Consider the following 25,313-nt stretch of genomic DNA (forward strand, 5'->3'; position numbering starts at 1 on the left):
CCAACCCACGACCCTGAGATTAAGAGTCTTATGCCCTACCGACTGAGCTAGCCGGGCTGATTCGTGTTTAGGTGCCGCCACTAAAGCCGTCTAGGACTTACGCAATAATTGACCACACCTAAGATTACTTAATATTGGGTCGCTCGCGTACTCCTACCGTTTGGGCTGGTAAAAGGTTACGTGAGTCGAAACAGGTTCAGCAATGTTAGCTTTCCATAAAGTAGACGTGGTACAGGAACAGACGAGGTGGCCGAGTGGTTAAGGCGATGGAATGCTAATCCATTGGGCGCTGCCCGCGTGGGTTCGAATTCCATCTTCGTCGCACACTCGGTTCTATGGTGTAATGGTTAGCACTATGGACTTTGAATCCAGCGATCCGGCTTCAAAACTCGTTAGAACCTGATCTTCTTTTTGAATTCTGATTTAATCGTTTGTGTAAAAAATACGTGAGGGAAAGGCTGAATTATTTAAAATTGACTAAGACATATTTGAATCCTTTCAAGTCATTTCTTCAACATTTGCCAGGTTCATGGCAGAACTCATGCTTAGAGGTGAATTGGGGATTTTAACGGCGCGTTCGTAATGCAATTCAAAGTCTATCAGAAAACGCCCAACGTGGGGTTCGAAACCACGACCCTGAGATTAAGAGTCTCATGCTCTACCAATTAAGCTAGCCGGGCTGATTCGATTTTAGGTGCCGCCACTAAAGCTTTCTTGGACTTATGCAACAATTGACCACACTTTAGATTACTTAAAATTGGGTCACTCGCGTAATCCTACTGTTTGGGCTGGTAAAAGGTTACGTGAGTCGAAACAGGTTCAGCAATGTTAGCTTTCCATAACGTAGACGTGGGACAGAAACAGACGAGGTGTTTGAGTGGTTAAGGCAATGGACTGCTAATCCATTAGGCTCTGCCCGCGTGAGTTCGAATCCCATCTTCGTCGTACATTCGGCTCACTGGTGTAATGGTTAGCACTCTGGACTTTGAATCCAGCGATCCGGGTTCAAATCTCGTTAGAACCTGACCTTCTTTTTGAATTCTGATTTAATCGTTTGTGTAAAAAATACGTGAGGGAAAGGCTGAATTATTTGAAATTGACTAAGCCATACTTGAATGCTTTCAAGTCATTTCTTCAACATTGGCTTAGAGGAGAATTGGTGATTTCCACGGCGCGACCGTAATGCAATTAAACGTGTATCAGAAAACGCCCAACGTGGGGCTCGAACACACGACCCTGAGATTAAGAGTCTCATGCTCTACCGACTGAGCTAGCCGTGCTGATTCGTTATTAGGTTCCGCCATTAAAGCCGTCTTGGACATACGCAACAATTGACCACACCTAAGATTACTTAATACTGGGTCGCTCGCGTTCTCCTACTGTTTGGGCTGGTAAATAGTCACGTGAATCAAAACAGGTTCAGCAATGTTAGCTTTCCATAAAGTAGACGTCGCACAGAAACAGACAAGGCGTTCGAGTGGTTAAGGCGATGGATGGCTAATCCATTGGGCTCTGCCCGGGTGAGTTCGAATCCCATCTTCGTCGCACATTCGGTTCTATGGTGTAATGGTTAGCACTCCGGACTTTGAATCCAGCGATCCGGGTGCAAATCTCGTTAGAGCCTGACCTTCTTTTTAAATTCTGATTTAATCGTTTGTGTCAAAAATACGTGAGGGAAAGGCTGAATTATTTAAAACTGACTAAGCCATATTTGAATGCTTTAAAGTCACTTCTTCAACTTTTGCCAAGTTAAAAAGTCTATCTGAAAAAGCCCAACGTGGGGCTCGAACCCACAACCCTGAGATTAAGAGTCTCATGCTCTACCGACTGAGCTGCCCGGGCTGATTCGAGTTTAAGTGCCGCCACTAAAGCCGTCTTGGACTTACGCAAGAATTGACCACACCTAAGATTACTTGAAATTGGGCCACTCGCGCAATCCTACTGTTTGGTCTGGTAAAAGGTTACGTGAGTGGAAACAGGTTCAGCAATGTTAGCTTTCCATAAAGTACACGTGGCACAGAAACAGATAAGGTGACCGAGTGGTTAAAGCGATGGACTGCTAATCCACAGGGCGCTGCCTGCGTGGGTTCGAATCCCATCTTCGTCGCACATTCGGTTCCATGGTGTAATGGTTAGCACTCTGGACTTTGATTCCAGCGATCCGAGTGCAAATCTCGGTAGAACCTTACTTTCTTTTTGAACTCTGATTTAATCATTTGTTTAAGAAAAACGTGAGGAAGGGATAATTTATCTAAAATTGACTAAGCCTTATTTGAATGCTTTAAAATCATTTCTTCAACATTTGCCGGATTTATGGCGGAACTCATGCTTAGAGGAAAATTCGTGATTTCACGGCGCGTTCGTAATACAATCCAAAGTCTATCAGAAAACGCCCAACGTTGGGCTCCAACCCACGACCCTGAGATTAAGAGTCTTATGCCCTACCGACTGAGCTAGCCGAGCTGATTCGTGTTTAGGTGCCGCCACTAAAGCCGTCTAGGACTTACGCAACAATTGACCACACCTAAGATTACTTAATATTGGGTCGCTCGCGTACTCCTACCGTTTGGGCTGGTGAAAGGTTACGTGAGTCGAAACAGGTTCAGCAATGTTAGCTTTCCATAAGGTAGACGTGGTACAGGAACAGACGAGGTGGCCGAGTGGTTAAGGCGATGGAATGCTAATCCATTGTGCGCTGCCCGCGTGGGTTCGAATTCCATCTTCGTCGCACACCCGGTTCTATGGTGTAATGGTTAGCACTATGGACTTTGAATACAGCGATCCGGGTTCAAATCTCGTTAGAACCTGATCTTCTTTTTGAATTCTGATTTAATCGTTTGTGTAAAAAATACGTGAGGGAAAGGCTGAATTATTTAAAATTGACTAAGACATATTTGAATGCTTTCAATTCATTTCTTCCAGTTTTGCCAAGTTTATGGCACCACTCATGCTTAGAAGGAGACTTGGTGATTTCCATAGCGCGTTCGTAATACAATCCAAGGTCTATCAGAAATAGCCTAACGTGTGGCTCGAACCCACTACCCTGAGTTTAAGAGTCTCATGCTTTACCAACTTAGCTAGCCGGGCTGATTCGTTTTTAGGTGCCGCCACTAAAGCCGTCGTGGACTTACGCAACAATTGACCACAGCTAAAATTACTTAAAATTGGGTCGCTTGCGTACTCCTACTGTTTGGGCTGGTAAAATGTTACGTGAGTCGAAATAGGGTTAGCAATGTTAGCTTTCCATAGAGTAGACGTGGTACGGAACCAGACGAGGTGGCCGAGTGGTTAATGCGATGGACTGCTAATCCATTGGGCTCTGCCCGCGTGTGTTCGAATCCCACTTTGTCGCACATTCGGTTCTATGCTGTAATGGTTAGCACTCTGGACTTTGTATCCAGCGATCCGAGTTCAAATCCCGGTAGAACCTGACATTCTCTTTGAACTCTGATTTAATCATTTGTTTAAGAAAACCGTGAGGAAGGGATGATTTATCTAAAATTGACTAAGCCATATTTGAATGGTTTCAATTCATTTCTTCCAGTTTTGCCAAATTTATGGCACCACTCATGCTTAGAAGGAGACTTGGTGATTTCCATGGCGCGTTCGTAATGCAATCCAAAGTCTATCAGAAATAGCCTAACGTGTGGCTCGAACCCACTACCCTGAGTTTAAGAGTCTCATGCTTTACCAACTTAGCTAGCCGGGCTGATTCGTTTTTAGGTGCCGCCACTAAAGCCGTCGTGGACTTACGCAACAATTGACCACAGCTAAAATTACTTAAAATTGGGTCGCTTGCGTACTCCTACTGTTTGGGCTGGTAAAATGTTACGTGAGTCGAAATAGGGTTAGCAATGTTAGCTTTCCATAGAGTAGACGTGGTACGGAACCAGACGAGGTGGCCGAGTGGTTAATGCGATGGACTGCTAATCCATTGGGCTCTGCCCGCGTGTGTTCGAATCCCACTTTGTCGCACATTCGGTTCTATGCTGTAATGGTTAGCACTCTGGACTTTGTATCCAGCGATCCGAGTTCAAATCCCGGTAGAACCTGACATTTTCTTTGAACTCTGATTTAATCATTTGTTTAAGAAAACCGTGAGGAAGGGATGATTTATCTAAAATTGAATAAGCCATATTTGAATGGTTTCAATTCATTTCTTCCAGTTTTGCCAAATTTATGGCACCACTCATGCTTAGAAGAAGTCTTGGTGATTTCCATGGCGCGTTCGTAATGCAATCCAAAGTCTATCAGAAATAGCCTAACGTGGGGCTCGAACCCACTACCCTGAGTTTAAGAGTCTCATGCTTTACCGACTTAGCTAGCCGGGCTGATTCGTTTTTAGGTGCCACCACTAAAGCCGTCGTGGACTTACGCAACAATTGACCACACCTAAAATTACTTAAAATTGGGTCGCTCGCGTACTACTACTGTTTGGGCTGGTGAAATGATACGTGAGTCGAAATAGGTTCAGCAATGTTAACTTTCCATAGAGTAGACGTGGTACGGAAACAGATGAGGTGGCCGAGTGGTTAAGGCGATGGACTGCTAATCCATTGGGCTCTGCCCACGCGGGTTCGAATCTCACTTCGTCGCACATTTGGTTCTACGCTGTAATGGTTAGCACTCTGGACTTTGAATCCAGCGATCCGAGTTCAAATCCCGGTAGAACCTGACCTTCTTTTTGAACTCTGATTTTATCATTTGTTTAAGAAATACGTGAGGAAGGGATGATTTATCTAAAATTGACTAAGCCATATTTGAATGCTTCCAAGTCATTTCTTCAACATTTGCCAGATTTATGGCACCACTTATGCTTAGAAGGAGACTTGGTGATTTCCATGGCGCGTTCGTAATGCAATCCAAAGTCTATCAGAAATAGCCCAACGTGGGGATCGAACCCACTACCCTGAGATAAAGAGTCTCATGCTTTACCGACTTAGCTAGCTGGACTGATTCGTTTTTAGGTGCCGCCACTAAAGCCGTCTTGGACTTACGCAACAATTGACCACACCTAAGATTACTTAAAATCTGGCCACTCGCGTAATCCTACTGTTTGGGCTGGTAAATGGTTGCGTGAGTCGAAACATGTTCAGCAATGTTAGCTTTCCATAAAGTACTCGTGGTACAGAAGCAGACGAGATGGCCGAGTGGTTATGGCGATGGACTGCTAATCTATTGGGAGCTGCCCGCGTGGGCTCGAATCCCATCTTCGTCGCACATTCTGTTCTATGGTGTAATAGTAGCACTCTCAACTTTCAATCCAGCGATCTGAGATCAAATCTTGGTAGAACCTGACTTTCTTTTTGAACTCTGATTTAATCATTTGTTTAAGAAATACGTGAGGAAGCAATGATTTCTCTAAAATTGACTAAGCCATATTTGAATGCTTTCAAGACACTTCTTCAACATTTGCCAGGTTTATGCGGGAACTCATGCTTAGAGGAGAATTGGTGATTTTAACGTCGCGTTTGTAATGCAATCCAAAGTCTAATAGAAAAAGCCCAGCGTGGCGCTCGAACCTACGACCCTGAGATTAAGAGTCTCATGCTTTACCGACTGAGCTAGCCGTGCTGATTCGTTTTTAGGTGCCGTCACTAAAGCCGTCTTGGACTTACGCAACAATTGACCACACCTAAAATTACTTAAAATTGGGTCACTCGCGTACTCCTACTGTTTGGGCTGATAAAAGGTTACGTGAGTCGAAATAGTTTCAGCAATGTTAGCTTTCCATAAGGTAGACGTGGTACAGAAACAGACGAGGAGGCCGAGTGGTTAAGGCGATGGACTGCTAATCCATTGGGCTCTGCCCGCGTGGGTTCGAATCCCAATTCGTCGTACATTCGGTTCTATGGTGAAATAGTAGCACTCTAGACTTTAAATCCAGCGATCCTAGTTTAAATCTTGGTAGAAGCTGACTTTCTTTTTAAACTCTGATTCAATCATTTGTTTAAGAAATACGTGAGGAAGCGATGATTTATCTAAAATTGACTAAGCCACATTTGAATGTTTTCAAGTCATTTCTTCAACATTTGCCAGGTTAATGCGGGAACTCATGCTTAGAAGAGAATTGGTGATTTCCACGGCTCGTCCGTAATGCAATCCAAAGTCTAATAGAAAACGCCCAACGTGGGGCTCGAACCCACGATCCTGAGATTAAGAGTCTCATACTTTAACGACTGAGCTAGCCGCGCTGATTCGTTTTTAGGTGCCGTCACTAAAGCCGTCTTGGAGTTACGCAACAATTGACCACACCAAAAATTACTTAAAATTGGGTCACTCGCGTACTCCTACTGTTTGGGCTTGTAAAAGGTTACGTGAGTCGAAATGGTTTCAGCAATGTTAGCTTTCCATAACGTAGACGTGGTACAGAAACAGACGAGGCGGCCGAGTGGTTAAGGCGATGGACTGCTAATCCATTGGGCTCTGCCCGCGTGAGTTCGCATCCCATCTTCGTCGCAGATTCGCTTCTATGGTGTAATGGTTAGCACTCTGGACTTTGAATCCAGCGATCCGGCTTCAAATCTTGTTAGAACCTGACCTTCTTTTTGAACTCTGATTTAATCATTTGTTTAAGAAATACGTGAGGAAGGGATGATTTATCTAAAATTGACTAAGCCATATTTGAATGCTTCCAAGTCATTTCTTCAACATTTGCCAGGTTTATGGCACCACTCATGCTTAGAAGGAGACTTGGTGATCTCCATGGCGCGTTCGTAATGCAATCCAAAGTCTAATAGAAAAAGCCCAACGTGGCGCTCGAACCTACGACCCTGAGATTAAGAGTCTCATGCTTTACCGACTGAGCTAGCCGTGCTGATTCGTGTTTAGGTGCCGTCACTAAAGCCGTCTTGGACTTACGCAACAATTGACCACACCTAAAATTACTTAAAATTGGGTCACTCGCGTACTCCTACTGTTTGGGCTGATAAAATGTTACGTGAGTCGAAATAGTTTCAGCAATGTTAGCTTTCCATAAGGTAGACGTGGTACAGAAACAGACGAGGAGGCCGAGTGGTTAAGGCGATGGACTGCTAATCCATTGGGCTCTGCCCGCGTGGGTTCGAATCCCAATTCGTCGCACATTCGGTTCTATGGTGAAATAGTAGCACTCTAGACTTTAAATCCAGCGATCCGAGTTCAAATCTTGGTAGAAGCTGACTTTCTTTTTGAACTCTGATTTAATCATTTGTTTAAGAAATACGTGAGGAAGCGATGATTTATCTAAAATTGACTAAGCCACATTTGAATGTTTTCAAGTCATTTCTTCAACATTTGCCAGGTTAATGCGGGAACTCATGCTTAGAGGAGAATTGGTGATTTCCACGGCTCGTCCGTAATGCAATCCAAAGTCTAATAGAAAACGCCCAACGTGGGGCTCGAACCCACGATCCTGAGATTAAGAGTCTCATACTTTACCGACTGAGCTAGCCGCGCTGATTCGTTTTTAGGTGCCGTCACTAAAGCCGTCTTGGAGTTACGCAACAATTGACTACACCAAAAATTACTTAAAATTGGGTCACTCGCGTACTCCTACTGTTTGGGCTTGTAAAAGGTTACGTGAGTCGAAATGGTTTCAGCAATGTTAGCTTTCCATAACGTAGACGTGGCACAGAAACAGACGAGGCGGCCGAGTGGTTAAGGCGATGGACTGCTAATCCATTGGGCTCTGCCCGCGTGAGTTCGCATCCTATCTTCGTCGCAGATTCGCTTCTATGGTGTAATGGTTAGCACTCTGGACTTTGAATCCAGCGATCCGGGTTCAAATCTTGTCAGAACCTGACCTTCTTTTTGAACTCTGATTTAATCATTTGTTTAAGAAATACGTGAGGAAGGGATGATTTATCTAAAATTGACTAATCCATATTTGAATGCTTCCAAGTCATTTCTTCAACATTTGCCAGGTTTATGGCACCACTCATGCTTAGAAGGAGACTTGGTGATTTCCATGGCGCGTTCGTAATGCAATCCAAAGTCTATCAGAAATAGCCCAACGTGGGGATCGAACCCACTACCCTGAGATAAAGAGTCTCATGCTTTACCGACTTAGCTAGCCGAACTGATTCGTTTTTAGGTGCCGCCACTAAAGCCGTCTTGGACTTACGCAATAATTGACCACAGCTAAAATTACTTAAAATCTGGCCACTCGCGTAATCCTACTGTTTGGGCTGGTAAATGGTTGCGTGAGTCGAAACATGTTCAGCAATGTTAGCTTTCCATAAAGTACACGTGGTACAGAAACAGACGAGATGGCCGAGTGGTTATGGCGATGGACTGCTAATCTATTGGGAGCTGCCCGCGTGGGCTCGAATCCCATCTTCGTCGCACATTCTGTTCTATGGTGTAATAGTAGCATTCTCGACTTTGAATCCAGCGATCTGAGATCAAATCTTGGTAGAACCTGACTTTCTTTTTGAACTCTGATTTAATCATTTGTTTAAGAAATACGTGAGGAAGCAATGATTTCTCTAAAATTGACTAAGCCATATTTGAATGCTTTCAAGACACTTCTTCAACAATTGCCAGGTTTATGCGGGAACTCATGCTTAGAGGGGAATTGGTGATTTTAACGTCGCGTTTGTAATGAAATCCAAAGTCTAATAGAAAAAGCCCAACGTGGCGCTCGAACCTACGACCCTGAGATTAAGAGTCTCATGCTTTACCGACTGAGCTAGCCGTGCTGATTCGTTTTTAGGTGCCGTCACTAAAGCCGTCTTGGACTTACGCAACAATTGACCACACCTAAAATTACTTAAAATTGGGTCACTCGCGTACTCCTACTGTTTGGGCTGATAAAATGTTACGTGAGTCGAAATAGTTTCAGCAATGTTAGCTTTCCATAAGGTAGACGTGGTACAGAAACAGACGAGGAGGCCGAGTGGTTAAGGCGATGGACTGCTAATCCATTGGGCTCTGCCTGCGTGAGTTCGAATCCCATCTTCGTCGCAGATTCGGTTCTATGGTGTAATGTTTAGCACTCTGGACTTTGAATCGAGCGATCCGGGTTCAAATCTTGCTAGAACCTGACCTTCTTTTTGAATTCTGATTTAATCGTTTGTGTAAAAAATACGTGGGGGAAAGGCTGAATTATTTAAAATTGACTAAGCCATATTTGAATGCTTTCAAGTCATTTCTTCAAATATTGCCAAGTTTATGGCACCACTCATGCTTAGAAGGAGACCTGGTGATTTCCATGGCGCGTTCGTAATGCAATCCAAAGTCTATCAGAAATAGCCCAACGTGGTGATCGAACTGACTACCCTGAGATTAAGAGTCTCATGCTCTACCAACTTAGCTAGCCGGGCTGATTCCTATTTCGGTGCCGCCACTAAAGCCGTCTTGGACTTACGCAACAATTGACCACACCTTAGATTACTTAAAATTGGGCCAATCGGGTATTCCTACTGCTTGGGCTGGTAAAAGATTACGTGAGTCGAAGCAGGTTCAGCAACGTTAGCTTTCCATAAAGTACACGTGTTACAGAAACAGACGAGGTGGCCGAGTGGTTAAGGCGATGGACTGCTAATCCATTGGGAGCTGCCCGCGTGGGTTCGAATTCCATCTTCGTCGCACATTTGGTTCTATGCTGTAATGGTTAGCACTCTGGACTTTGAAACCAGCGATCCGAATTCAAATCACGGTAGAACCTGAACTTCTTTTTGAACTCTGATTTAATTATTTGTTTAAGAAATACGTGAGGAAGCAATTATTTCTCTAAAATTGTCTAAGCCATATTTGAATGCTTTCAAGTCATTTCTTCAACATTTGCCAGGTTTATGCGAGAACTCATGCTTAGAGGAGAATTGGTAATTTCCACGTCGCGTTCGTAATGCAATCCAAAGTCTAATAGAAAACGGCCAACGTGGGGCTCGAACCCACGACTCTGAGATTAAGAGTCTCATGCTTTAACAACAGAGCTAGCCGCGCTGATTCGTTTTAAGGTGCCGTCACTAAAGCCGTCTTGGACTTACGCAACAATTGACCACACCTAAAATTACTTAAAATTGGGTCGCTCGCGTGCTCCTACTGTTTGGGCTGGTAAAATGTTACGTGAGTCGAAGCAGGTTCAGCAACGTTAGCTTTCCATAAAGTACACGTGTTACAGAAACAGACGAGGTGGCCGAGTGGTTAAGGCGATGGACTGCTAATCCATTGGGAGCTGCCCGCGTGGGTTCGAATTCCATCTTTGTCGCACATTTGGTTCTATGCTGTAATGGTTAGCACTCTGGACTTTGAATCCAGCGATCCGGGTTCAAATCTTGTTAGAACCTGACCTTCTCTTTGAGTTCTGATTTAATCGTTTGTGTAAAAAACACGTGAGGGAAAGGCTGATTTATTTAAAATTGACTAAGCCATATTTTAATGCTTTCAAGTCATTTCTTCAACTTTTGCCAAGTTTATGGCACCACTCATGCTTAGAAGGAGACCTGGTGATTTCCATGGCGCGTTTGTAATGCAATCCAAAGTCTATCAGAAATAGCCCAACGTGGGGATCGAACTGACTACCCTGAGATTAAGAGTCTCATGCTCTACCAACTTAGCTAGCCGGGCTGATTCCTATTTCGGTGCCGCCACTAAAGCCGTCTTGGACTTACGCAACAATTGACCACACCTTAGATTACTTAAAATTGGGCCAATCGGGTATTCCTACTGCTTGGGCTGGTAAAAGATTACGTGAGTCGAAATTGTTTCAGCAATGTTAGCTTTCCATAACGTAGACGTGGTACAGAACCAGACGAGGCGGCCGAGTGGTTAAGGCGATGGACTGCTAATCCATTGGGCTCTGCCCGCGTGACTTCGAATCCCATCTTCGTCGCAGATTCGGCTCTATGGTGTAATGTTTAGCACTCTGGACTTTGAATCCAGCGATCCGGGTTCAAATCTTGTTAGAACCTGACCTTCTTTTTGAATTCTGATTTAATCGTTTGTGTAAAAAATACGTGAGGGAAAGGCTGAATTATTTAAAATTGACTAAGCCATATTTGAATGCTTTCAAGTCATTTCTTCAACTTTTGCCAAGTTTATGGCACCACTCATGCTTAGAAGGAGACCTGGTGATTTCCATGGCGCGTTTGTAATGCAATCCAAAGTCTATCAGAAATAGCCCAACGTCGGGCTTGAACCTACGACACTGAGAATAAGAGTCTCATGCTTTACCGACTGAGCTAGCCGCGCTGATTCGTTGTTAGGTGCCGCCACTGAAGCCGTCTTGGACTTACGCAGCAATTGACCACACCTAAAATTACTTAAAATTGGGTCGCTCGCGTACTCCTACTGTTTGGGCTGGTAAAATGTTACGTGAGTCGAAACAGGTTCAGCATTGTTAGCTTTTCATAAAGTAGACGTGGTACAGAAACAGACAAGGTGGCCGAGTGGTAAATGCAATGGACTGCTAATCCATTAGGCTCTGCCCGCGTGGGTTCGAATCCCATCTTCGTCGCACATTCGGTTGTATGCTGTAATGGTTAGCACTCTGGACTTTGAATCCAGCGATCCGAATTCAAATCTCGGTAGAACCTGACTTTCTTTTTGAACTCTGATTTAATCATTTGTTTGGGAAATACGTGAGTAAGCAATAATTTCTCTAAAATTGACTAAGCCATATTTGAATACTTTCAAGTCATTTCTTCAACTTTTGCCACGTTTATGGCACCACTCATGCTTAGAAGGAGACCTGGTGATTTCCATGGCGGGTTCGTAATGCAATCCAAAGTCTAATAGAAGACGCCCAACGGGGGGCTCGAACCCGCGACCCTGAGATTAAGAGTCTCATGCTTTACCGACTGAGCTAGCCGGGCTGATTCGTTGTTAGGTGCCGCCACTAAAGCCGTCTTGGACTTACGCAACAATTGACCACACCTAAAATTATTTAAAATTGGGTCGCTCGCGTACTCCTACTGTTTGGGCTGGTAAAATGTTACGTGAATCGAAACAGGTTCAGCATTGTTAGCTTTCCATAAAGTAGACGTGGTCCAGAAACAGACGAGGTGGCCGAGTGGTTAATGCAATGGTCTGCAAATCTATTGGGCTCTGCCCGCGTGGGTTCGAATCCCATCTTCGTCGCTCATTCGGTTCTATGCTGTAATGGTTAGCACTCTGGACTTTGAATCCAGCGATCCGAATTGAAATCTCGGTAGAACCTGACTTTCTTTTTGAACTCTGATTTAATCGTTTCTTTAAGAAATACGTGAGGAAGGGATGATTTATCTAAAATTGACTAAGCCATATTTGAATACTTCCAAGTCATTTCTTCAACATTTGCCAGGTTTATGGCGGATCTCATGCTAAGAGGAGAATTGGTGATTTCCACGGCGCGTGGGTAATGCAATCCAAAGTCTATCAGAAAAAGCCCAACGTGGGGCGCGAACCCACGACCCTGAGATAAAGAGTCTCATTCTTTACCGACTGAGCTAGCCGGGCTGATTAGTTGTTAGGTGCCGCAACTAAAGCTGTCTTGGACTTACGCAACAATTGACCACACCTAAAATTACTTACAATTGGTTCGCTCGCGTACTCCTACTGTTTGGGCTGGTAAAATGTTACGTGAGTCGAAACAGGTTCAGCAATGTTAGCTTTCCATAAAGTAGACGCGGTACAGAAACAGACGAGGTGGCCGAGTGGTTAAGGCGATGGACTGCTAATCCACTTGGGCGCTGCCCGCGTGGGTTCGAATCCCATCTTCGTCGCACATTCGGTTCTATGCTGTAATGGTTAGCACTCTGGACTTTAAATCCAGCGATTCGAGTTCAAATCTCGGTAGAACCTGACTTTCTTTTTGAACTCTGATTTAATCATTTGCTTAAGAAATACGTGAGGAAGGGATGATTTATCTAAAATTGACTAAGTCATATTTGAATGCTTCCAAGTCATTTCTTCAACTTTTGCCACGTTTATGGCACCACTCATGCTTAGAAGGAGACATGGTGATTTCCATGGTGCGTTTGTAATACAATCCAAAGTCTATCAGAAAAAGCCCAACGTGGGGCTCGAACCCGCGACTCTGAGATTAAGAGTCTCATGCTTTACCGACTGAGCTAGCCGGGCTGATTCGTTGTTAGGTGCCGCCACTAAAGCCGTCTTGGACTTACGCAACAATTGACCACACCTAAAATTATTTAAAATTGGGTCGCTCGCGTACTTCTACTGTTTGGGCTGGTAAAATGTTACGCGAATCGAAACAGGTTCAGCATTGTTAGCTTTCCATAAAGTAGACGTGGTCCAGAAACAGACGAGGTGACCGAGTGGTTAATGCAATGGTCTGCTAATCCATTGGGCTCTGCCCGCGTGGGTTCGAATCCCATCTTCGTCGCACATTCGGTTCTATGCTGTAATGGTTAGCACTCTGGACTTTGAATCCAGCGATCCGAATTCAAATCTCGGTAGAACCTGACTTTCTTTTTGAACTCTGATTTAATCGTTTGTTTAAGAAATACGTGAGGAAGGGATGATTTATCTAAAATTGACTAAGCCATATTTGAATGTTTCCAAGTCATTTCTTCAACATTTTCCAGGTTTATGGCGGAACTCATGCTAAGAGGAGAATTGGTGATTTCCACGGCGCGTGGGTAATGCAATCCAAAGTCTATCAGAAAAAGCCAAAGTGGGGCGCGAACCCACGACCCTGAGATTAAGAGTCTCATGCTTTACCGACTGAGCTAGCCGGGCTGATTCGTTGTTAGGTGCCGCAACTAAAGCTGTCTTGGACTAACGCAACAATTGACCACATCTAAAATTACTTACAATTGGGTCGCTCGCGTACTTCTACTGTTTGGGCTGGTAAAATGTTACGTGAGTCGTAACAGGTTCAGCAATGTTAGCTTTCCATAAAGTAGACGTGGTACAGAAACAGACGAGGTGGCCGAGTGGTTAAGGCGATGGACTGCTAATCCATTTGGGCGCTGCCCGCGTGGGTTCGAATCCCATCTTCGTCGCACATTCGGTTCTATGCTGTAATGGTTAGCACTCTGGACTTTAAATCCAGCGATTCGAGTTCAAATCTCGGTAGAACCTGACTTTCTTTTTGAACTCTGATTTAATCATTTGCTTAAGAAATACGTGAGGAAGGGATGATTTATCTAAAATTGACTAAGCCATATTTGAATGCGTCCAAGTCATTTCTTCAACATTTGCCAGGTTTATGGCGGAACTCATGCTTAGAGGAGAATTGGTGATTTCCACGGCGAGTGCGCAATGCAATCCAACGTCTATCAGAAAACGCCCAAACTGGGGCTCGAACCCACGACCCTGAGATTAAGAGTCTCATGCTCTATTGAATGAGCTAGCCGGGCTGATTCGTTATTTGGTGCCGCCATTAAAGCCGTCCTGGACTTACGCAACAATTGACCACACCCATGGACGGTTGACGGTTAAAGATGGCGGACGTCTCCAATGCCGATTGATCGGAACAAAGTAAATGATCCGTCATGCAAGTTTCAATGAAGTGTCAAAACGCGAAGAATTAATTGAAGTAACGACGAAACATCATTTTCACAGTTTATTGGATATAAATGGCTAAAAGAGGTCATAAGCAACCATCGTCATCGAATTCAAGAATTGATAGTGTTGAGCAGAGTCAAGAGACTTTTCCGTGTATGAAATGTCACCGAAAGTTTAAAACATATAGAGGTTTGGTTTCAATTAAGTGTCAAAACGCGAAGAATTAATTGAAGTAACGACGAAACATCATTTTCACAGTTTATTGGATAAAAATGGCTAAAAGAGGTCATAAGCAACCATCGTCATCGAATTCAAGAATTGATAGTGTTGAGCATAGCCAAGAGACTTTTCCGTGTATGAAATGTCACCGAAAGTTTAAAACATATAGAGGTTTGGTACAGCACTTGAAGTATTGTAAAGTGTTGACACAGAACATTGCACAAACAAAACAGGATACAAATCAACAACGTAACGTTCCCGAAGACGCAACTTCATCTCAACATCATTTTGCTGATGCTCCAGAGAAGTTTTATTGGAGTAATGTTAAAGGAAGTGAAGCAGTCAATGACATCGAGGAATGTTACAGCAGAATTGTTTATTGGAAACGAAACTTGTTTATGCTGCCTAATGGAAACGCAGGTAAATCCTACATACGTGAGACCACAAGATTGCTCAATGCGTGGATTGAAAACACACCTTTAAGAGCTATAGCATTAAAAGCTATACATATCATGCCTGCTCTGCTGCTGCAAAAACCATCACAACCATCGAAATCTAAGGAGCACGTAGAAGCATTAAAGAGACGTCTAACACAATGGTTTAAAGGAGATTTTATGAGCTTAATGGATGAGGCACAGACGATTCAAAGCCGACTACCTAAAGTAATAAAAAAGCAAGATATTGCAGTTATTTCAAGGAAGTTCCGGAACCATATGCAAAAAGGAGATGTTCATAAAGCGATTAATGTGGTGACGAACAATATGTCTGGAGGAATACTTCCTTTGAATGACGAAACTCTTGAAATGCTAAGACAAAAACATCCTGAAGGAAGCGAATCATACGAAGACACGCTGATACAAGGTCCGATCAAATCAGTTAATGCCGTTGTATATGACGTCATTGACGAAGACATGATAATGCGAGCAGCGAAGACAACAAAAGGCGGCTCCGGACCATCTGGAATGGATGCGAATGGATGGATCAAAATCATAGCGTCTAGAGTTTATGGTGACACTGGAACAGATTTACGGAAAGCGATAGCTAAGTTTGCAAGAAGACTTTACCATGAAGAAGTAAACGATAATTCTTTAGAGGCGTATTTAGGATGTCGTCTTGTGCCTTTAGACAAGAACCCTGGTCTTAGACCTATCGGAGTAGGAGAGGTTTTAAGACGCATTATTGGAAAAGCCGTGATGTACGCATCAAAGAATGATGTTATTGAATCTTGTTCAAAAATTCAAATGTGCTCCGGTCAGGAATCTGGGTGCGAAGCTGCTATACATGCAATGAAAGATGCATACTCTAGTGAAGAAGCCGAATGTGTCTTATTAGTTGATGCTGCAAATGCCTTCAATAGCTTGAACCGTAGTGCAACACTTCTTAATACCAAGATCATTTGCCCGATTCTAGCAACATACATCAACAACTGCTACATAAAGCCTGCGAGACTTTTTGTGATTGGTGGAACTGAACTGAGTTCAAGAGAAGGTACCACTCAAGGCGACCCGTTGGGGATGGCCATTTACGCAATAGGACTCACACCATTACTTGATAGAATGAAAAACAGTGCTGATATTGATATGAAATTGGTAGCTTTTGCTGATGACTTAACAGCTGTTGGAAATTTTTCCACCATTCGGAAATGGTGGGAGGAGCTCATTGTGGAAGGCCCAAAATTTGGTTACCAACCACAGCCAAAGAAATCATGGCTAATTGTGAAAGATAAGAACATTGAAGGAGCAAAAACACACTTCAAAGAAACAAATATCCAAATTACATGTACAGGAGAACGACATCTCGGAGCAGTTATTGGCAGTGGGGCTTTTCGAAAAGAGTACGTTGAAGACATTGTCGCGAAATGGGTGAAAGAAATCACACTAATTTCAGAAATAGCTGTTATCGAACCACAAGCAGCTTACACATGCTATGTTAGTGGATATCAACATCGCTTCACATACTATTTACGGACCATCCCAGAAATATCATCATTACTGCGACCAGTGGAAAGTGTAATAAGACACCAACTGTTGCCGGCTATTACTGGTGGTCATATTGTAAACGATGTAGAGAGGGAGCTAATGTCCTTGCCACCACGTCTCGGGGGTCTAGGAATAAAAATCCTTGAGAATGTTTCTGACACAGAATACGAGAATTCTCGGAAAATGACGACGGAGCTCGTAAATATTCTTCTCAGACAAAATGAAAATGTGAACGAGATCAGCAAAACGAAAAGCCAAATAAAGTCTGAAAGAAATAAAAGCCATCAAAACATTCTGCAAGGACTATTGTCACAAATGGATGAAAGTGCTAAGAGGCAGGACGAAGCAAATCAGGAAATAGGTGCGTCAAAATGGTTGACGACTCTGCCAATAAAAGAGTGTGGTTATTACCTCACAAAGGAGCAGTTTTTCGACGCATTAAGAATTCGATATAACTGGGAATTACCCAGGTTACCATTTGAATGTGCATGTGGCTCAAAGTTTGATCTTGCTCATGCGTTATCCTGCAAAAAGGGTGGGTTTGTCACACAACGTCATAACGAAGTTCGTGATATAACTGCTCAGCTTTTGAAAGAAGTGTGTAAAGACGTACGAATTGAACCGATGCTTGCTCCACTACAAAACGAACGCTTTGACCAGAAAAGTGCGATCACATCCAATGAAGCTCGATTAGATGTTAGCGCACTTTGTTTCTGGATTCCTGGCCAACGGGTATTCTGCGATGTCAGGGTCTTTGACCTTAACGCCCAGAGGTATAGGAACACAGAAATCAAACGTTGCTATGAAAGAAATGAGCAAGAAAAGAAAAGGTTATACAACGAAAGGGTTTTGCAGGTTGAAAATGGTTCTTTTACACCTTTGGTGTTTTCTACACACGGTGGGTTAGGAAGAGAATGCAAGAGATTCTATCAACGTCTTGCTGAGTTGATAGCAGATAAACGTGGTATACCAACGTCTATCGCTACGACGTTTGTCAGAACGAAAATTTGCTTTTCGTTACTCCGATCGACATTGCTATGCCTGCGTGGATCAAGATCATTGCGGCGGTATGTTAACATATCTGATATCGACATGTCTTTGACCAACACACTTTTTTTTTTTTTTTTTTTTTTTATTTCACATTATTTATTGTCGAAAATACAATAAAAATAGTCATATTTAAAAAAAACTGACTAACTAAAATCGACTTCATGTAACTAACAAATATAAATTAAAAATAATAAATAAACTAAAAAGAATTTAACCTCAAAAGGTGATCTTATTTCTATATGTATCCTAAATTGTGAATATACAATCTACAAAGACGACACTGACAAGTTAAGCCTTTCTATTTTTTTAGACAACATACAAACGTTGAAATGCATGGCGCTTCTTGAATAGATTTTGGTAGAGTTGCCCAAAGCTGCGGTCCTCTGAAGGTTACAGTTTCCAAGCCATATTTTACAGTTTGTGCTCTACCTCGAAAAAACTCTGAATTAATACGATTCGAGTACCTATTTTTGTTAAGAATAAATACTTCGGACATAATATCAGGATTGGTATTATTTTTGACTTTATATAATTCCTTTAATAAAATAATCAAATTACGGTGATGTACACTAACAGTTCCAGTTTTATCCAATAGGTCTTGAAATGAAGAGCTATAATCATTAGTTATTACACGAAGGGCTCTACTATGGATTCTATTGATGGAATTGTTAGTAGTACGGTTACAAAACATCCAAAGTAAAGGACAGTAACCAAACCGAGATAAAATAAAAGAATTTAATATGAGATATAATTTTTGTTGATCCATATACGGTGATAATCTAACAAGAGCATTTAATTTATTGCTTGCTTTCTTGCACAAATCTTTAACGTGTTTGCTAAAAGTCAAAATATTATCTATTGTAATACCAAGAAGTTTTTCCTCCGAAGAGCATTGCACAGCTGTTCCATTGATATTAACTTGTAGAAAACATTGTGTGTTGCTACCGAAAAACATAAAATGACACTTCCTTTCATTCAGTTGTAAGCAGTTTAACCTAAACCATGTTGAGACAGTTCTCATCTCATTTTCAAGCTCGTACAAAATATTTTCCTCAGAGTTTCCTATAACATAAATCGTGTTATCGTCAGCATAATTGCATATATCGCTGGTGACAAAAGATAAAAAATCATTCAAAAAGATGTTGAAAAGGAGAGGTCCTAGCACAGATCCTTGAGGGACACCGAAAGTCATTTCAAGCCATTCGCTAAAAGAGTTTGCCAGTCTGATACGTTGCTTCCTATTTTTCAGATAGCTAGCCACAAGTTTTAAAGCCGAAAAACTTAAACCATAGGCATATAACTTCGCTATGAGAAGATCATGGCTAATACAGTCAAAGGCTTTTGATAGATCCATAAAGATAGCTCCAACTTTTTGTTTGGCATCTAATGCTCCTCGCACTTTCGAGAACATACGCAAGAGAGATTGTTGAGTACTAAAGCCCTTTCGGAAACCACATAAATACGGAGATAGTTTATCACAGAAAAAACCCATAAGTTGTTTATATAGAAGCTTTTCAAATATTTTAGAGACCACAGGCAAAATACTTATAGGTCGAAAATTTTCTTTAGCTGATGGATCGCCTTTTTTAAAAATTGGACAGACTTCGGCACATTTTAACTCATTTGGAAATTCAGAATCCTTAATAACGGTGTTGTTAAATATGCTAACGAGACTTTGATAATATAAACTATAATAATCTTTCAAAATTCTACTCGGAATATCACCAGCAACATTTGATTTGGATTCATCTAATTTCTTCATTTCTTCCCACACTTCACTTCCCGTTGTTGGACTAAATTCGAATCTCGCAATATGGTTATATCTCTTATTGATTTTTTGGATACTCGGATGTAATTCGTATTTATAAATAGCATTCAGAACGTAATCATGTGAATCTGTTGAAACATCAGGCCATCGATATAACTTCAATGAACTGACAACCTTTTGAAAATAAGAGTTGAAGATATTTGCTATGTCTTCATCACTCGAGATAATACACTCATTTTCGATAAGAATGATTTTCTTTTGGTTTGATGAATCATCACTGACAAATGGCTTCACAGTACGCCAAAAACATTTGTTATCTGTTATCTTCTTAGTATTAAGGTTTGAATAGTAAGTAAATTTGGCCTTTCTCGACAGCTTGACACAAAGATTTCGTTGTAATTTATACTGCTTGATGTTTTCAGCTGAAGGAGATGATATCGATTTATTGCGTAGTCTGGAACGCAGCATGATAGCCTTTCGCAAATTCTTGTTCATAAATGGTTTATTATTCGATCGCAAGATTTTCTTTTTAAGTGGCATATGATTATCTAATATATTTTTGAAAGTGTTATTAAATTGTTCATACGTGGTTATATTTTGCATCCTGTTGGTCAATTCTGATATAAATATCTCTTTATTAAAATGAGAGTAGTCATGATAATTCACAACTTTCGGTGGAGCTTTTACATAAGTAGTTTTCATAACAGTTAGCACCATTCTGTGAAAATCTGAAAGACCAGTTTCGATAGTACTTGTGTGTTTAAACGTCCTTCCAATATTAGTTAAAATCAGATCAATACATGAGGGATTTGATGCTGATTTAAAACATGTTTTTTCTTTTATTAGATTAGACAAATCGAAGGCACTCATAAACTCTGACATTTCATCACTATCTGGCTCCAGGTTAAAATCGCCCATTACGATAATGTTTGAGTAATGTCTCATGTGAAAATTAAGTGCATTCGTGATATTTGAGAGGAAAAAGTGTGTGCATTGTGACGGTGGACGATAAGTGTACAGCAATAGGTACTTCTTCTTCCTTAGGTTTATCTCCAACGTAATCAGTTCTATTCCATTTTGTACCTTGAATGAAGTCAGTTCTTTAGTAAGAAGATTTTCATTTGCAAAGATCATCAAACCTCCACCATTTTTATCCCGGTCACGGCGAAAGGGGAGCTTGAATCCAGGCATGTCAAATTGACCTACCGGGAAAGATGAATCTACTTTTGTTTCACATATGCAGAGAATATCGATGTTGTTTTCCACAAACTCTTTCAGGAAGTCAAATTTATTTCGTATTGAGTTGATATTCACGTGGGCAATAATAACATTCTTAGGATTTTTTATCCGTAAATTTCTCAAAGAAGGTAAAGTATTGGAAAGGTTTTGACTGTCATTCACATTCATGTCATCGTTGTAGACTACATTTCATTCATTTTGATATTTCTTTAGTGTGTCAACAAATTTTTGGGATAGCAACAAGGTTCCTTTTCGATTCAGATGAAGATTACTTCGGTTTAGATGAAGTTTTGGAGTTATAGTATGAGTAATAAAACAAATGTTTCGCTCCTGGCATTTTGATTTGAGTAGCTCGTTTACCGTTTTGACCTTTACATTATATCTGTCTTCGCGTTCAATGATTCCTGATATGATAACATTGGTTTTATCACTCATTTTCAAAGCCAGAGACAAAATATCATTGCAGATTTGATGATGAGTCTTTTTAGATGGTATGTCGTTTGTACCGACATGCAAAATAACTCTATTAGGCTTTTGGTTTAGTGAGGGGATCACATGATGATTCATCGCGTCTATTTTTGCTCCGGAGAATGGTTTAACGATAACTTTTGTCTTATCGTTGAATTGATTCCCAAGCTTCCACCCTTTAACATCCTTTATTATGGAATCTCCCAATATATATGTAACATCATTATCACAATCAACTTTCTCGGTATCCGATTCAATTGATGTATTTAAATGGCTAGGACGGGATTCTATTTTATAACCGGCTAATTGTTGTAGACGTTGTTTTCTGCTTTTGACGGTAATTTCTTGCATCGCATTAAACTCTTCGTGCTTCTTTTTTCTTATAGACTGTAATTGGTTTTCAATGTTTGTTTCAATACAACCATCAGACTTAATTGAATCGTTTTGTAAATCTTTAAAATGTTCATTGTCAGTATGATTAGAGGATAATGATTCCGTATAATTGTTTTGGGAGTTTTGCGGTAATTGTTTGTGATGTAAAAAATTAATACAAGTATCTTGTGAAGAGCTAGAACGCTCGTCATGCATTAGTGATTTCTGTATAAACAAATCTATAATATTATTTTTTGAGCTCACCTCTTTCTTCAAAAATTTAATTTGGTCTTCGAGTGATTTAATATAACTTCGTTGTGTTGAAATATTACTTTCGTCGTCCAATAATGGAGTATAACCACGCCTCAACTTACGAATTTCCATTTTTATGATATCTTTCAGAGATTCATTCAGATCCGCAAATAATTCAGATTTCAACTTTTCATACCTTATCTCTTCATATTTATCATCTATGAATTTCTCTGAGTCTACAGCACAATCATTTTCATTCCACATTAACTCAAATTCGTCAGGATTTGACAAATCTCGAATATGATTTCTCATAACACGCTCCGTATCCGTGTCCGTGTCCGCCATATTCTGACACTATTCTGACACTATCGGAAATAAGGGAATTCCGATAGCCGAAATAGTATTATATATATATTATATATTTTGAGCGGCGGTCTCTCGCTATAGAAATAGACCAAAACAAAATTATATAAAATAACGTATGTTTGAATTTTCAAGGTATCAAGCCGAATAAACGGATGTTACTATGTAATTTTATAATTTCTAAATATAATTAAAAAAAAAAAAAAAAAATGAATAATAACAGAAAAACAATAAAAAAAACACAATTGACCACACCTAAGATTACTTGAAATTGGTTTGCTCGCATACTCCTACTGTTTGGGCTGGTAAAAGGTTACGTGAGTCGAAACAGGTTCAGCAATGTTAGCTTTCCATAAAGTACACGTGTTACAGAAACAAACGAGGTGGCCGAGTGGTTAAGGCGATGGACTGCTAATCCATTGGGCGCTGCCCGCGTGGGTTCGAATTCCATCTTCGTCGCACATTCGGTTCTATCGTGTAATGTTTAGCACTCTGGACTTTGAATCCAACTATCCGGGTTAAAATCTCGTTAGAACCTGATCTTCTTTTTGAATTCTGATTTAATCGTTTGTGTAAAAAATACGTGAGGGAAAGGCTGAATTATTTAAAATTGACTAAGCCATATTTGAATGCTTTCAATTCATTTCTTCAGCTTTTGCCAAGGTTATGGCACCACTCATGCTTAGAAAGAGACTTGGTAATTTCCATGGCGCGTTCGTAATGCAATCCAAAGTCTATCAGAAATAGCCCAACGTGGGGATCGAACTCACTACCCTAAGATAAAGAGTCTCATGCTTCACCAACTTAGCTAGCCGGGCTGATTCCTTTTTCGGTGCCGCGACTAAAGCCGTCTTGGACTTACGCAACAATTGACCACACCTTAGATTACTTAAAATTGGGCCAATCATGTATTCCTACTTCTTGGGCTTGTAAAAGGTTACGTGAGTCGAAATAGTTTTAGCAATGTTAGCTTTCCATAACGTAGACGTGGTACAGAAACACACGAGGCGGCCGAGTGGTTAAGGCGATGGACTGCTAATCCATTGGGCTCTGTCCGCCTGAGTTCGAATCCCATCTTCGTCGCACATTCGGTTCTATGGTGTAATGGTTAGCACTCTGAAGTTTGAATCCAACGATCCGGGTTGAAATCTCGTTAGAACCTGATCTTCTTTTTGAATTCTGATTTAATCGTTTGTGTAAAAAATACGTGAGGGAAAGGCTGAATTATTTAAAATTGACTAAGCCATATTTGAATGTTTTCAATTCATTTTCTTCAGCATTTGCCAAGGTTATGGCACCACTCATGCTTAGAAGGAGATTTGGTGATTTCCATGGCGCCTTCGTAATGCAATCCAAAGTCTATCAGAAATAGCCCAAAGTGGGGATCGAACTCACTACCCTGAGACTAAGAGTCTCATGCTTTACCAACTTAGCTAGCCGGGCTGATTCTTTTTTCGGTGCCGCCACTAAAGCCGTCTTGGACTTACGCAACAATTGACCACACCTTAGATTACTTAAAATTGGGCCAATCGGGTATTCCTACTGCTTGGGCTGGTAAAAGGTTACGTTAGTCGAAATAGTTTCAGCAATGTTAGCTTTCCATAACGTAGACGTGGTACAGAAACAGACGAGGCGGTTGAGTGGTTAAGGCGATGGACTGCTAATCCATTGGGCTCTGCCCGTGTGAGTTCGAATCCTATCTTCGTCGCAGATTCGGTTCTATGGTGTAATGGTTGGCACTCTGGACTTTGAATCCAGCGATCCGGGTTCAAATCTTGTTAGAACCTGACCTTCTTTTTGAATTCTGATTTAATCGTTTGTGTAAAAAATACGTGAGGGAAAGGCTGAATTATTTAAAATTGACTAAGCCATATTTGAATGCTTTCAAGTCATTTCTTCAACTTTTGCCAAGTTTATGGCACCACTCATGCTTAGAAGGAGACCTGGTGATTTCCATGGCGCGTTTGTAATGCAATCCAAAGTCTATCAGAAATAGCCCAACGTCGGGCTTGAACCTACGACACTGAGAATAAGAGTCTCATGCTTTACCGAATGAGCTAGCCGCGCTGATTCGTTGTTAGGTGCCGCCACTAAAGCCGTCTTGGACTTACGCAGCAATTGACCACACCTAAAATTACTTAAAATTGGGTCGCTCGCGTACTCCTACTGTTTGGGCTGGTAAAATGTTACGTGAGTCGAAACAGGTTCAGCATTGTTAGCTTTTCATAAAGTAGACGTGGTACAGAAACAGACGAGGTGGCCGAGTGGTAAATGCAATGGACTGCTAATCCATTGGGCTCTGCCCGCGTGGGTTCGAATCCCATCTTCGTCGCACATTCGGTTGTATGCTGTAATGGTTAGCACTCTGGACTTTGAATCCAGCGATCCGAATTCAAATCTCGGTAGAACCTGACTTTCTTTTTGAACTCTGATTTAATCATTTGTTTGGGAAATACGTGAGTAAGCAATAATTTCTCTAAAATTGACTAAGCCATATTTGAATACTTTCAAGTCATTTCTTCAACTTTTGCCACGTTTATGGCACCACTCATGCTTAGAAGGAGACCTGGTGATTTCCATGGCGGGATCGTAATGCAATCCAAAGTCTAATAGAAGACGCCCAACGGGGGGCTCGAACCCGCGACCCTGAGATTAAGAGTCTCATGCTTTACCGACTGAGCTAGCCGGGCTGATTCGTTGTTAGGTGCCGCCACTAAAGCCGTCTTGGACTTACGCAACAATTGACCACACCTAAAATTATTTAAAATTGGGTCGCTCGCGTACTCCTACTGTTTGGGCTGGTAAAATGTTACGTGAATCGAAACAGGTTCAGCATTGTTAGCTTTCCATAAAGTAGACGTGGTCCAGAAACAGACGAGGTGGCCGAGTGGTTAATGCAATGGTCTGCAAATCTATTGGGCTCTGCCCGCGTGGGTTCTAATCCCATCTTCGTCGCTCATTCGGTTCTATGCTGTAATGGTTAGCACTCTGGACTTTGAATCCAGCGATCCGAATTGAAATCTCGGTAGAACCTGACTTTCTTTTTGAACTCTGATTTAATCGTTTGTTTAAGAAATACGTGAGGAAGGGATGATTTATCTAAAATTGACTAAGCCATATTTGAATACTTCCAAGTCATTTCTTCAACATTTGCCAGGTTTATGGCG

The 25,313-nt window shown here is 41.5% G+C and overlaps 1 protein-coding gene and 10 non-coding genes across 11 annotated transcripts; 4 read left to right on the forward strand and 7 right to left on the reverse strand.

Annotated features, from left to right (window-relative positions):
- Positions 1 to 607: 607 nt before the first annotated feature.
- Trnak-cuu (transfer RNA lysine (anticodon CUU)) lies at positions 608 to 680 on the reverse strand. The gene has a single exon. It is a non-coding gene; the product is annotated as a tRNA-Lys (tRNA).
- A 527-nt stretch (positions 681 to 1,207) lies between these two features.
- On the reverse strand, positions 1,208 to 1,280 carry Trnak-cuu (transfer RNA lysine (anticodon CUU)). Its single transcript has one exon. It is a non-coding gene; the product is annotated as a tRNA-Lys (tRNA).
- A 489-nt stretch (positions 1,281 to 1,769) lies between these two features.
- On the reverse strand, positions 1,770 to 1,842 carry Trnak-cuu (transfer RNA lysine (anticodon CUU)). Its single transcript has one exon. It is a non-coding gene; the product is annotated as a tRNA-Lys (tRNA).
- A 5,522-nt stretch (positions 1,843 to 7,364) lies between these two features.
- Trnak-cuu (transfer RNA lysine (anticodon CUU)) lies at positions 7,365 to 7,437 on the reverse strand. Its single transcript has one exon. It is a non-coding gene; the product is annotated as a tRNA-Lys (tRNA).
- Positions 7,438 to 11,725: 4,288 nt separating this feature from the next.
- Positions 11,726 to 11,798, reverse strand: Trnak-cuu (transfer RNA lysine (anticodon CUU)). The gene has a single exon. It is a non-coding gene; the product is annotated as a tRNA-Lys (tRNA).
- Positions 11,799 to 12,603: 805 nt separating this feature from the next.
- Trnas-gcu (transfer RNA serine (anticodon GCU)) lies at positions 12,604 to 12,686 on the forward strand. Its single transcript has one exon. It is a non-coding gene; the product is annotated as a tRNA-Ser (tRNA).
- Positions 12,687 to 12,971: 285 nt separating this feature from the next.
- On the reverse strand, positions 12,972 to 13,044 carry Trnak-cuu (transfer RNA lysine (anticodon CUU)). Its single transcript has one exon. It is a non-coding gene; the product is annotated as a tRNA-Lys (tRNA).
- Positions 13,045 to 13,848: 804 nt separating this feature from the next.
- Trnas-gcu (transfer RNA serine (anticodon GCU)) lies at positions 13,849 to 13,931 on the forward strand. The gene has a single exon. It is a non-coding gene; the product is annotated as a tRNA-Ser (tRNA).
- A 2,942-nt stretch (positions 13,932 to 16,873) lies between these two features.
- LOC130625645 (uncharacterized) lies at positions 16,874 to 17,955 on the forward strand. The gene has a single exon (XM_057440746.1). The coding sequence runs from the start codon at positions 16,950 to 16,952 to the stop codon at positions 17,799 to 17,801; it is 852 nt and encodes a 283-aa protein (XP_057296729.1). The 5' UTR covers positions 16,874 to 16,949; the 3' UTR covers positions 17,802 to 17,955.
- A 6,441-nt stretch (positions 17,956 to 24,396) lies between these two features.
- Positions 24,397 to 24,478, forward strand: Trnas-gcu (transfer RNA serine (anticodon GCU)). The gene has a single exon. It is a non-coding gene; the product is annotated as a tRNA-Ser (tRNA).
- A 285-nt stretch (positions 24,479 to 24,763) lies between these two features.
- Positions 24,764 to 24,836, reverse strand: Trnak-cuu (transfer RNA lysine (anticodon CUU)). The gene has a single exon. It is a non-coding gene; the product is annotated as a tRNA-Lys (tRNA).
- Between the last annotated feature and the right edge of the window lie 477 nt (positions 24,837 to 25,313).

The sequence above is a fragment of the Hydractinia symbiolongicarpus genome, chromosome 14 (genome assembly GCF_029227915.1).
Source record: "Hydractinia symbiolongicarpus strain clone_291-10 chromosome 14, HSymV2.1, whole genome shotgun sequence".
NCBI classification, from domain to species: Eukaryota; Metazoa; Cnidaria; class Hydrozoa; order Anthoathecata; family Hydractiniidae; genus Hydractinia; species Hydractinia symbiolongicarpus.

Coding starts and splice junctions, on each gene's coding strand:
- LOC130625645 (XM_057440746.1), top strand. CDS start 16,950: ATGGATGAAAGTGCTAAGAGGCAGGACGAAGCAAATCAGGAAATAGGT.